At 48.2% G+C, this 13,386-nt stretch overlaps 1 protein-coding gene and 1 pseudogene across 2 annotated transcripts; both read right to left on the bottom strand.

Moving 5' to 3' along the window:
- Window positions 1-609: 609 nt before the first annotated feature.
- On the bottom strand, window positions 610-4,512 carry LOC141562594 (14-3-3 protein zeta/delta pseudogene; annotated as a pseudogene).
- Window positions 4,513-6,807: 2,295 nt separating this feature from the next.
- GNG8 (G protein subunit gamma 8) lies at window positions 6,808-12,389 on the bottom strand. Of its 2 annotated transcripts, XM_074306969.1 has the most exons (3): window positions 11,158-12,389; window positions 9,296-9,415; window positions 6,808-7,038 (listed from the first exon to the last, which is right to left on the bottom strand). In XM_074306969.1, exons 2-3 carry the CDS (start codon window positions 9,377-9,379, stop codon window positions 6,910-6,912), a joined length of 213 nt encoding a protein of 70 aa, XP_074163070.1. In that variant the 5' UTR covers window positions 9,380-9,415; window positions 11,158-12,389; the 3' UTR covers window positions 6,808-6,909. The 2 variants fall into 2 exon arrangements, with proteins under 2 accessions (XP_074163070.1, XP_074163071.1); XM_074306970.1 differs by lacking the exon at window positions 11,158-12,389 and having other exon boundaries at window positions 9,296-10,579.
- Between the last annotated feature and the right edge of the window lie 997 nt (window positions 12,390-13,386).

Here is a 13,386-nt window from a genome sequence, read left to right as displayed (position 1 = left end):
AACTACTTTTTTATGGTATGCAAATGTTAGGCAAGTATTTTTAGAAAATCAGAAAAGTAAAAAAACCTAAAATAAAGTTAAAAACCTGGTTTGTTATTGCTATGCTTGATACAGTGACTTTATGAAAATCGAGTAATGCTTTTTTGTGAAAATTGACATCATGTTTCTTCCTTTCATTTTATTTTTAATAATAATAGCTTTTTATTTTTCAAAATACATGCAAAGTTTTCACCATTCATCCTTGCAAAACCTAAATTTCTCCCTCCCTCCCACCCTCCCCTAGATAGCAAGTAATCCAACATAGGTTAAACATATATAGTTCTTTTAAACATATTTCTACATTTATCAAAACTTCATTTTTATTATAACTTTAGCTGTACGTTTGTTCTTAGGCTACCTACATCTTTTAAACTTTTTTTTTGAAACAATCAGGGTTAAGTGACTTTCCTAGAGTCACACTATAACTTTAGCTATACATTTGTTCTTTTTTTTTTTTTTTTCCCCCTGAGGCTGGAGTTAAGTGACTTGCCCAGGGTCACACTGCTAGGGAGTGTTAAGTGTCTGAGACCAGACTTGAACTCAGGTCCTCCTGAATTCAGGGCTGGTGCTCTATCCACTGTGCCTCCTAGCTGCTCCTGTACATTTGTTCTTGGCTACTTTTAAACTTTTTTTGACGCAATCAGGCTTAAGTGACTTTCCTAGAGTAACACAGTTAGTAAATGTCAGAAGCCAAATTTAAAACTCCGGTCTTCTTGAATCCACAAACTGTGCTCTATAACCCTTTGCCATCTACTTGCCCCCTAACCATCTAAATATAAATAAAATAAGGGTGACAAAAGCAATAAAAACAGTCGACTGGTAACTTTACTAATAATTCAATGTGAATCGTTTCTGTATATCTCCAGAGTAAAATGACTGGGCTAAAACTTTGTCTTAAGGACCATTTTCGCAATTGCAATCATAAAGATGTACACGTTGGGATTGTGATTTCCCAAGAGACACATGGAATGACACGTAATATCTGCGAGACATCTGTTTTTACCACGGCCATGAGTGCTCCAACTCTAAAGTAACCACAATAACGACACTGATGGTTGGAACCAATTAGCCCTTCTCCCCCTCCTCCCACCATGAGAGGCCAACATGGACACAGAAGCTGTTTTAATACAAACCTTGTGAGATATACGATGTGAACACAACCTTGTGAGATATATAATGTGTCCAGAGTACTATGACAGACCAGTAAAACATGCATAAAAATTCCACTTCCCCCTCTTTTCCAGCAAGGCAACTCCCCAGATGTTAACTGGCTCCACTCCCCTAATATTAAATATAAAAACCACATGGGAAATACAAAAATTCACAAAGAAGTAACATTAACTTGTCAAAAATCATAAACAAAAACTATTTGTGGTACAGTCTGGATGACTAATGGTCTACTGAATAAATATTAGAATGAGGCTGACAAAAGCTGGAAAGCTGGTTAACTCTCCCCTCCTCCTGCTGCTTCCTTGGCTCTATGATGTCCAAGGCATCTCTCAGTAATTGCATTAGTAGCTTTTGCCTTTGTACAATTCCTCACTTAACAATCAAGTCTAGCAATGGCTTCATCCAAAGCTGATTCTGCAAATGAGCAGACTTTCTCTGGAGAATTCTAATAGAGAATAGAGAAGGGCAGATCCAATCTTCTAGGAAGCATTGATTACATCTGCTTGGGTCTGATTTCAAGGCCTCCCAATATGCTCTTTGCAAGCGAGCAGCCGTTCCTTTCTTCTCCTCACCAGCAGCCACCTCAGTCAAAGAACAGTCTCCTTTTATTTTCAAATAGAAAACTTTGCTTTCTGCTTGTAAAGCTTTAGGAATCAAGAATTTTTCTAATAGAGACAGTACATCATGGGTCTCCATTTTCTTCCTGTATTTTCCTGCCATTTACTATTTTTCTCAGCTTTTCTTCCATCTTTTGCTTCATATTTGAAATGACCCTCCATGATGATCTTTGGACCCTTGTGACATTTTTGTAAGCAATAGAGAGAAGCTTCCTCTTCTCATTGAATAATTCAGCAACTTGTTCAATTACAGACTTCATGCAGGCTGCTTTTTCATTCTGGCCTTCCGCCTTCTCAGCCAATTTGGCCTTTTACACCAGCTCATTTTTATCTATGACTGAACACTCTGTGCCTGGAGTCAGTGGCAATGGAGGCAGATAGACCAGTGTTCAGTGGCTTCTGGAAGACAGTGGTAGCAGCAGCAAGGCTGGCTGGCTGTATATCTCTCAGGTCCTTTAGAAACCATTTGAAAATCTGTCTACCCGAAATCAGTCAGTAAACATTTAAGTATTTATTAATATAGCAGATACTGTATGGGACATGAGAGACAGAGAGACAGAGACAGACAGATGAGTAAATAAGTAGATATGTAGACAGGATAAATACGTAGATACGTAGATGGATGATGGATGGAGACAGACAAAAAGAAAGAGATAGATGGGTAAATAAGTAGATATGTAGACAGGATATATTGATCGATTGATTGATTGACATATAGATAGATAGATAGATAGATAGATAGATAGATAGATAGATAAAGAGAGACAGGTGAATAGATATGTAGGCAGATTGATTGATAGATGGATTGATGATAGACAGATAGATGGCTAGATAAAGAGAGACTGATATATGGGGTAATTAGGTGTGTAGACAAGATGGATAGATGGATGGATAGATAGATAGATAGATAGATAGATAGATAGATAGATAGATAGATAGAAAGATAGATGGATGGATAGATAAAGAGACAGGTGAATAAATAGACATGTAGACAGATTGATTGATAGACAGATGGATGAATTGATGATAGATAGATGGCTAGATAAAGAGAGACTGATATATGGGGTAATTAGGTGTGTAGACAAGATGGATAGATGGATAGATAGATAGATAGATAGATAGATAGATAGATAGATAGATAGATAGATAGATGGATGGATGGATGGATAGATAAAGAAAGAGACAGGTGAATAAATAGACATGTAGACAGATTGATTGATGAATGGATGAATTGATGATAGATGGCTAGATAAAGAGAGACTGCTATATGGGGTAATTAGGTGTGTAGACAAGATGGATAGATAGATCCATAGATAAAGATAAAGAGACAGATGAGTAAATAAGTAGATATATAAACATGATTGATTGATTGATTAATAAATAAACAGGTAGATGGATGGATTGATGATAAATGAACAGGTAAAGAAAGAGAGGCAGGTAGATAGGATAATTAGGTATGTAGACAAGATGGATAGATACACAGATTGATAATTAGATAGATGGAGATAGATAAAAAGAAAGAGAGACAGGTAAATAAGTAGATATATAAACATAAAGATTGATAGAAAAATAAACAGGTAGATAGATGGATGGACAGATGATAGAGAGATGGATGGGTAGATAGAGAGAGAGATGGGTAAATAGATAGACAAGATGGATAGGTAGATAGACAGATTATCTATAGATAGATAGATACATAGATAGAGGCAAAAGAAGTTTCTGATTTCAGGGAGCTCACTGGTCCACGGCATCACTATATAGTGCAACAATCTATAAGCATCATTAATAGCTGGGGTCCTGGTTGGAAAAAAAAAAAAAGACTACATGTTCATAGACTGGAAGTTTTGAATATGAAATCTAAATTGGACAAGGACAGCATGTCAGGAGCTAAAATGCCTGCATTATCTGCCAGGCAGCCCGGGCTTCTCAGTGTTGGATTTATGGAGCCCGGATCCTGCCAGAAGACAAAGAATTTGCCTGGCTTGGTTTCAGCAGTTTGAGCCTCTGCCCCAAGGTGTCTTGGGGGCACCTGCCACTTTTCTGTGGCTTATGGAGGAAGTCGTCGGAAACCTGAAATCTGAACATAATGAGGGCTATCTGAATGGCGTCACCTTTGAGAATGTCCTGCAAAAAAACAGGAGAAAAGCCAGATGGAAATGTGGTGTCAGCTACAGGAAATAGGTCTGAAACTGTGACAAACTTTAGTCAGGCAAAACTTCTGTCTAACATGTGAATCATGGAGCATCTCGGCAAGGAGAGATCACAGGAAAAAACAAAAATATTCCCCAAGTGGCCACCTTTGAGTCCGAAGGACTTCTCTGGGATTCGGTAGCCATTATCACAAATGAGTAATGGTTCTGCTGTTGTTGCTAAACCCACTGGGGTGATGCAATGGGAGAAGGGCCAGGTCTGGAGTCGGAAAGATTCATCTTCCTGAGGCAAATCTAGCCTCAAATACTTACTAGCTGGGTGACCCTGGGTCAGTCACTTCACCCTGTCTGCCTCAGTTTTCTCATCTGTCAAACGAACTGGAGAAGGCAATGGCAATCCACTGCAGTATCTTTGCCAAGAAAACTGGAAATACCCGAAATGACTGAGCAAGGACAACTGTCTCACTTATGAGCATTATTGAGAACCAGTAGACGGGCACTTTGGTGAGCTGCTGGAACCAGCAGGAGGCGGCCATATTGGTAAGTGTGTGATAATAACTTAGCCTGTGGCCCCCAGATATCCCCTCGTGGGTCTGGATGGTTCTAAGGGTGCCCTTTGACCTGCTTGCAGATCCATGCTAGCCTGAGAGTCTCGGGAGCTGTCCTGTTCCCACAAAGTGTCACCCATCACATTTGCCAACAGGATGGAGAGGGAGAGCTGGGGGGGGGTATCCTTTCTATAATCTAGCGTTCTTGGCCTTAAAGTGGGCTATCACTGAGAAGGTCAAAGATCCCAAGTGTGGACGGACACCGGACTGCTGGGCTGTAACCAGCACCAGGAAGCTGTTGGCTGCCAGAGATGAGCCGGAGCCTACGACTTCAGAGCAGGCTCCCCTCCCCGGGAATGAGAACGGGGCCGGATGACCAGACGTTAGGGTGAGCCTTGTTGTAGGGTGCAGGGGATTCTGAAGACCCAGGGACCCTGCCTGCCATCCATGAGAAGCACCAGAGAGTTCTGAGTCTCCGCAGAGTTCATCCGGCGTGTTTCTGCAGCTTGGGGACCAGAGTCCGGCACCACGTGGGCAGGAGGGAAGTAGCCAGGCCAGAGCCCTGGGCTTCATCCCATTCAGCAGCGAGCTCGAGAGGTCTGGACCCACAGGACACCAGGTTCCCCAGGCCTCCAGGGAACCGTCCTGCCTCTGACCTCTCCCCTTCCCTGCCCTAATGCTGAGCTTCCTGCCCCTCCCCTTCCTCGCATTTCATCTGTTTCAGGCCTCTCTCTTCCCATCCCAAGTCCCCTGGCTCTCTGGCCAACCCCTCACTTTATGTAAATCCAGTCAGTCCCCCCAATCTTTCCATTGGCTTTCCCAATGCCGTCACCTAACAGACTCTGCCTGCAGGCATGGGATTATAAAGTCAGGATGTAGAGACTGTGTGTGTGTCTCTCTGTCTCTCCCCTCCCCTTTCTCTTTCCCCCTCCCTTCCTCCATCTCTCTTTCTTCTTCCCTTCCTCTCTGTCACTGTCTCTCCCTCCCTGCTTCCCTTCCTCCCTTCCTCTCTCTGTCTCTCTCTTTCCCCCCCTTCTTTCCCTCTCCCTCCCTCCTTCCCTTCCTCTTTCTGTTTCTTTCCTCTCTCCCTTTCTGCCACTTTCCCTCTCTCTCCTTCCCTTCCTCTCTGTCACTGTCTCTGTCTCTCTCTCCCTCCTTCCCTCTCTCTGTTTCTTTCCTCTCTCTCCCTTTCTCCCACTTTCCCTCTCTCCCGCCCTTCCTCCATCTCTCTCCTTCCCTTCCTCTCTCTGTCACTGTCTCTGTCTCTCTCTCCCTCCTTCCCTCTCTGTTTCTTTCCTCTCTCCCTTTCTGCCACTTTCCCTCTCTCTCCCGCCCTTCCTCCATCTCTCTCTCTCCTTCCTCTCTGTTTCTCTTACTAACACACACACACCCATTGCACAGTTGGGGACGTTGAGGCCCCCAATCCGGACTGCACTTACCCAAGTCTACCCCCTAGCCTCACCTCAGAAGCGGAGTTGGGGGCCAGACCTCCCTGCATCGCTGGCCCCTTGCCCCTCCCCCACCCCCTGACCTCACAGCCCCTTTTCCCCCAGAATTTCACTCCTCACAGAAGAGTTGTTCTACCTTCCCCCCTTTGGGTCCTAAGCTGAGCCGATGGGACTCTAAGAAGCCCCCGGGGTTCCCGGGTTCTGGAGTTCCCGGGTTCTGGCGCCTCCAGCTGCAACTCTTCCTTTTTCCACCTAAGCGGCCCCCCCCCCCCCCGCAGCCCAGCCCCCCAGAGCGCTGCCTCGGTCGCGTCTCCCGGGGGACTCCAGCAGACATGATGCAAGCCGGGCCGGAGCCGGCGGCGGGAGGGGCTGCAGAGACATAATTACAGCTCGCGGTCCTCCCGGCAGGAAGGAAGGGACCCCGGGGACCCTAATCTAATTGTTAATAGCTGAGCAGCGACCTGTCCCCTCCCCCGCCTCGCCCGCTTCGCGGTCCCATCCCCGGGAGGAGGGAGGGCCCCTGCAGTCTCGCCCCTCCCGGCTCCCCCCGGGACGCCCAGCACGGGGCCGCAGGCCTCTTAGGGACGGGAGGGGAGGGGCCGTGTCGGCATCTGCGCCGGCGACGGCAGCCCCCGGGAGGGCCCAGCGGGGGGCGATGTCGGGGGCCACGCAGGGGCTGGCTTAGAGCCCGCCCGGACGCGGCGCTCCGCCTGCCGGGAGATGGGCCGGACACCGCACTCGGACCTCCGTCCGGGAGGGGCAGCGGGGCGGAGGGAGGTGCGGGTGCCGAGGAGAAGAGGGGAGGGGGCGGAGGGAGGGGGAGGGCGCCCTCCGCGGAGTCCCCCCCGGCTCGAGCCGCCCCGCCCCTGCCTCAGTTTCCCCACGAGTCCGGAGCTGCCTTAGCCACGCATTTTATTTGTATTTGGGGGCCGGGGGCTCAGAGCAGGACGCAGAAGAGCCGTTTCTCGCGGAAGGGGTTCTCGGCCGCGGGCAGCGGGGTCACCAGCGGGTCCTCCTTCACGTGCGCCTCGCAGAAGGCCAGCAGCTCGGCCGCGGCTTTGGACACCTGAGGCGGGACGTAAAGGGTTAAGAGCATCGCCTGCCGCCCCCCGCCCAAGCTCGCCGGGGCCCTCTTGGGAGACACCTTCTGGTCGAGTCTGGAACTGCACCGAGCAGTGCCACCACGTGGCCAGAGCCTCAACCGCAGTCTCCTTCCCAGATCCAATGATGGCCGCGCCCCCGCGTGGCAGAGCTTGGCAATGCAGCCTCACCCGGCTGCCCGTCAGGCTCACCCACGGGCGGGGCCGGTCTGGGGTCCCCATAGCTCCAGTCCCCGGCCAAGCCCTAAATCTCAGCCTCCCTCTTTTCCTCCCGCAGCGACACCCGCTGGCCGATCCCAAAACTGCAGCAGAGATGGAAGAACAGGAGTCTCTTCTCGCGCCTGATGTCAACAGTGGCAACAGCAGCGACCCCCCGAGTCCAGCGCTTCGTGCCACAGATCGGAAAACTGAGGTCCGAAGGGTCTCAGCCAGGCTACCAGGGAGTAAGAGGAGGAGCCAGGACCCAAACCCGGCCACAGCCCACGCTCCCCTCCCCCTGCGCTCCCACACACCCATTTTACAAGTGAGGAAACTGAGGCTCGGGAAGTGGAATGGTCCCATCCAGGGTCCCCCAGCCACAGCCCCTTCCGTCAATAAGGGCCCAAATTCACATCAAAGAACTTCCGCGCTGGAAGGGACCGCGGCAATCAGCGGGCTCAGCACCCCTGCAGCCCGCCCTCCAAACGGCCAAACAGCCCCTCTTAAAGTGAAGGGGAGTCCCCGGCCTCCCAAGGAAGCCCATTACATTTTCCTGTGTGCTCCTAGTCTTGCCCTTTGAGTACAAATAAAATAAGCCTAATCTCTCTTCCACATGTAAGTACTCAGAGATCTCCTTCCCAGAAACCCCTAGTCGTCTCTTCTCCAGTACAGATCACCGTCCTCCAACTTACAGCCTTGGAAAATGGGGGGGCGGGGATTGAGTCCCTGGCCCTGGCTCACATAGCCAAGATAGGCCAGAGGCAGGAGGGTTGAAAATCAGGAAAACCTAAATCCAAATCCTCCATCAAACCCTTACTAACTATGTGATCCTGGGCAAATCACTCTGCTGCTTTGTGACTCAACTGCCTCACTAGAAAGGTGAGAGGTTGGATTCAATAACCTCTAAGGTCCAAGGTTTAAATCCAAGCCCCTGGGATCATGGCTCTGAGGCTAGTCCTCTATTAAACCCCACGGGCCTATATGGCGTATATTGCCCTTTTATCCCCTAAAATTATGCTTTTCTTAATGTGACTCGTGATCCATTACTCTTTCCTTCCTTCTTTCTCTTTCCTCTTCCTCCTCTTTTTCTTCTTCCTCTTCCATATCATATTGTTGATTCATACCGAGTTTATAATCCATTAATGAGCCTGGTTTTTTTCCTCAGATAAATTTCTAAGCATCTTGAGTTCAAGAAAACCTAAGTATAAAGGTTTTCTTTCATCGTTATTTAGGCCTAGGTTCTGATTAGTGTGAATAATGAATCCCCTGAATTGGTCCTTTATTTGAATTTGCACTACTTATTTCCATTGGACTGAAACCAGTTACAATATTTTACATAATCGTATCTTCAAATAAATACATTTAACCTCTTCAGGGGATTTGTTATTTTCATTCATTAAAACCTGGCTGCCCATCTCTAGCCTGTCAAGATCTCTAGGATTCCCAAAGATCTTGACAGGCTTAGATGCGCAGCTCATCTAGGATTTGGGACTCCTTTCATTCAGAGCCAGCTTTGCCTCCCAGCTTTCTATTATCTCCAAATGCCACCTATGCCTTTATTTAAGTCATTAACTTAAAAATTCAACATTATAAGCCAATTGCAGATCCCTCAGACACTCCACTGGAGACTTATTTCAAAGTTGCCCAGGCCATTACAATCCATCCAATTATAGCTTCATCTAGCTCACATCGTGCCTTTTTTTCATAAGGATTAAATGAGATCCTTCACAAGATGCTTTTAGACTTATAAAGCACTCTTTTCTGTAACCCCTGCAAAGTAGATGGCACAAGTACTGTTATTATCCCCATTTCCAGGTTTGGCAACTGAGACTCTGAGAGGTAGGAACTTATCATTAATCACAGAGGAATAAGTATCTAAGGCAAGTTTCAAATCCATTCTCCTGACTTCAAGTCCAGTTCTTTTCTCTGATCCCACTGGATAATGCAAGTCCTGGGCTGAGGAATGGATCCCTTTATCCCTATTTTCCTAGCCTCCATTTCCATCTCCCAGTTCCCAAAGTGTACCTTCATACGTTCGATGTTGACTTCCAACTTCAGCTGCTCCACTGTCTTGCGGGCCTCGGCAATCTTGGCCATGTTGTTGGACATTGTTGGAAGGAAGTGGTTAATGCTCCCACAGATGCCCTAGGGACAAAGAACAGGGAACGGAAAACTGGAAGGAATTAGAAGGAGAGAGTCAGAGAAATGGAGGGAAATTTGGATGAAAGAGAGGGTTGGAAGACAGAGACACAGGAAACAAAAATGGGGAGAAACAGGAGTGGAAAACAGAAAAGAGACAAAATGGAAGAAAAGAGTCGTGAGAGAACATAGGGATAAGCACAAGAATAAAGGGTCAGGAATAAGGAATGGAAAAGGGATGGGGGCTGGGGATTAGAGAAAGCAGCCATGGAGGGGACAGATGGGCAGAGGGATGAAGGATCATGAATGGAAAAACAGAGGCTCGAAGGAAGAACAGGATGCAGAGAACTCGGGGTGGAAAACAGTGGGCCATTGAAAGGACGAAAGAAAACAAGCATGGAGGGGCAGAGAGAGATAGAAGGAGGGAGGTTGAAAGAGAATGATGAAGGACCAAGGGATAGAGTGTCAGCAATGAGAAACAAGGGACAAGAATAGAGGAAACAAGAATGGGAAAAGGGATAGATTTGAAGGATAATGATTAGGGAAGGGAAACAAGATAGGGGTGGATGATGGGGAAATAGGAATGGAAAACCAAAGGGTGAGGGAGAATGATGCAAGAAAATGAGCATGGGAGAGAAGGATGGAGAGACAGAGTGGAGGGGCAAGAGTGGAAGGAATTGGGGATAGAGACAGAAGGATAGAGGGATGGGGGGGTTGGATGATAGGGATAAAGAACAAAAGGATGACGGAAAATAGAAACTCAATGAGAGGACAGAGGGAGGGAAATAGGAACAACCAGAGAGATGAAGAGACAGAGGAGTGAAAGAGATGAAGGACAGTGTTGGGAGAAACGAGGAAGAACAGGAATAGGGGACAGAGGGATTAAGAGACTGAAGCAGCAAGAAAATGGAGGAAAGCAGTTATTGAGGATACAGGTAGAGAATGATATGGAAAATAAGCAGATAGTGATGAAGAAGAGAGTAAAGGAGAATAGGAAAGAATGGGGTTAAGAGGGAGGAAGGGAGACGGGACATAGAATTGGGAACAGGGAAGGGCGACTAGATGGGGGTGGTCTCCGTATTAGTTGCCCCTCACCTTGGTTGTCTATATCCTATCATTCCTCTGGAGCTTAGGGAGGTGGGGGATGGACTCTAATCATGTCTTTTTTGAGTGTCATGGCCAAGGTTGGGGGGGGGGGAGATGGAAAGGAGGGAGAGCACTGCCCACACCAATTAGCACCAGCTCTAAAGCAAAAGGGAATTAAGGTCCTGGTGGGAGAGGAGGGGGGGCCTGGGGAGGTGGGCTAATTAAGAGCTAAGCACCAGCTGCCCCCTTTTCTCCTCACCAGGAGGCCCCCCACTCTTCCCAACCTGCAGTTCCAAGTCACTGACTCATTAGCCAGCACTAGGGGAGAGAAGGGGCCGGCAAGCAGTTTCCCATCCCCCAGAATACACAAATCTTGAGCTCCCAATCCTGGGAGAGAAGGAAAGAGGGACAGAAGGAAGGGGACAGAGAGGTGGGGACAGAGGGATGGGGGCAGAGGGGTGGGGACAGAGAGATCTGACAACAACAATGGGGAATAATTGGATGGAGAAACAAGGAGATAAAAACACAAGAAGATGAGGGGGGAGAAGAAATGAAGGGATACAGATAGAAGGACGGAGAGAGAAATGGTTGGTTGGAGACCCAGAGATTCGGGGGCAGAAGGAAGACGAATGGAGTGGAAGGGAGCAGGAAGAGGCTCTTACCTGTTGCTCCTTCTCTGCCTCAATGGCAAAGGCTGAGGCTGGAGGGAGCAGCTGCCAGAGCACCCTGGGGACAGCCCCGCCCCTGCCCCCCTCCCCTCCGATCTCTCACACCCTCCCCTGCTCTCCCAGTCCCTAGGGCCTCCTCAAGGCCTGATCTCACACACGCACACTCAAGCGTGCACACGCGTGCGCGTGCACACACTGTGAGTTTCACACACGCAATCAGATGGGCAGTCACACACTGTCGCAACACCCGGCGCTGATACACTCGCAGAGACTGCCCTAAACACAACGGAACAGTCACAGGCGCCCAACCGGCGACCCCGGCATCCACAGGGGCACGGACACCCGGCTTAATGAGGGGCAAACAGTGTGAGACACGGTTAAAGGAAGCCAGTCCCACGTGCAAAATGTCACACACTCACATACACACTCACACACACACACACTCACACACACACACACACTCACATTCACACACACCCCGAGAACCATGATGTCTTTATCAGACAAAGAGATCCCGCTCTGCTCCCCGGCCCAGAACAGCCAGTTCTGAGCCCCTCTCTTGCTTGGAATGACCCCAAATTCCCCAGAGCCCAGGCTGCAGTGCCTGAAATAGCCACGGGGCGGTGACAAAGGAGCAAAAAGGAGGCCTCCTAAATCCCCAGAAGGCCAGTCTCAAAGATCTCAAAGCCCCTTTCTTAGCCGCTATCCAAGGTCTAAGTCTGGGGCAGAGTCTTGCACCCACTCTCTATGTATCTGTATATGACTGTGTGTGTGTGTGTGTGTGTGTGTGTGTGTGTGTGTGTGTGTGTGTGTGTGTGTGTGTGTGTAAGAGAGTGTATGTGAGTGTGTATGTGTGTAAGTGTGTGTGTAAAAGTGTGTGAGTGTATGAGTGTGTGTGTGTGAGTGTGTATGAGTGTGTGTGTGTGAGAGAGAGACAGAGAGAGACAGAGACAGAGAAAGAGAGAGAGAGAGAGAGAGAGAGAGAGAGAGAGAGAGAGAGAGAGAGAGAGAGAGAGAGAGAGTGTGTGTGTGTGTGTGTGTGTGTGTGTGTGTGTGTGTAGGAGAGGTGTGATAGTGAACACTTGTATCTGGGTCCATGCAGTACCAGAATATTAAAGCTGAGAGGTAGCTCAAATCATTGTTTCAGCCCTCTCATTTGATGCTTTTGGAAACTGAGACCCAGAGGGGAAAACTAGGTCACCTGAGTCAGGAGCAGAGTTCTAAAAGCCCCAAGCACTCAAGGAGAACAGACAGCCCTCCCCCTGCCCCCATCCACCCCAGCTTTCTGTCTCTTGTTCTTTTTCCTTCCATCCCATCCGTGGCCCCTTCTCGTCTCCTGCTCTCTATCTCCTGGAGATCTCGTCAGCTCCCAAGGGTTCAGGCATCATCATGATGGAGATGACGCCACATACCCAGCCCTAATCTCTCTCCGAGCTGCACCCCCAATTCTAGCTGCCCCCTCAACTTCAACAAGTCCAAAATAGAACTCATTTCTCTTCTCCCCTAAACTCCCCCTTTCCATCTCCAAATTTCCTTTTTTTCTATTTAGGATAGCATCATTCCCCCGATCAGTAACCTCAGAGACATCTTGGACTTTTCTCTCCCACGCCTTCCATGTCCACTTGGTTGACAAGCCCTAGCCATTCCAGGTGACTCATGTCTCCTGTATATATGTCTCCTCCTCTCACTATTGCCAAACCAATTCAGGGCCTCTCCACCTTTCCTACATTGTTCTTCTCTCCGACCCATTTGTAGATTTAGAAATAATCTCCCTAAGTCACAGGGCTGACTGTCATTTTCCTGCTCCAAAATCTGTAGTGACTCCCATGAATTCTGCAATTAAATAGGGACTTTTGGGTCTGCGTTTAAGGCCCTTTTCCTTTGTGGAGGCAATCGGGCAGGTTCACAGACTAGCCTGATAATTTGAGTTCAGATATTCCTGACATCAGGGCCAGTGACCTAACCACTGCCACCTGGCTGTCCCTATTTAGGGCCCTCTCTAATCTGGCTGGGGCTGACTCCTTCCCTTATTTCACATCACTCCCTTTCATGACTATGTCCCAGTTGCTTCTCAAGGAACAGAAGTAATAAAAGCAGTTGGTGATCTGAAGTCACCAAAACTGAGGTCAAATGCCAGTTCACTCTCCTATATGTGACCCTAGGTAAGTCACTTAAGCTCTGCCTGCCTTGATTGTTGAATGGGGATAATCACAGGACTTCCTT

Source organism: Sminthopsis crassicaudata, chromosome 3, assembly GCF_048593235.1.
Source record: "Sminthopsis crassicaudata isolate SCR6 chromosome 3, ASM4859323v1, whole genome shotgun sequence".
NCBI classification, from domain to species: domain Eukaryota; kingdom Metazoa; phylum Chordata; class Mammalia; order Dasyuromorphia; family Dasyuridae; genus Sminthopsis; species Sminthopsis crassicaudata.
This window is presented reverse-complemented; position numbering and strand designations above follow the sequence as displayed.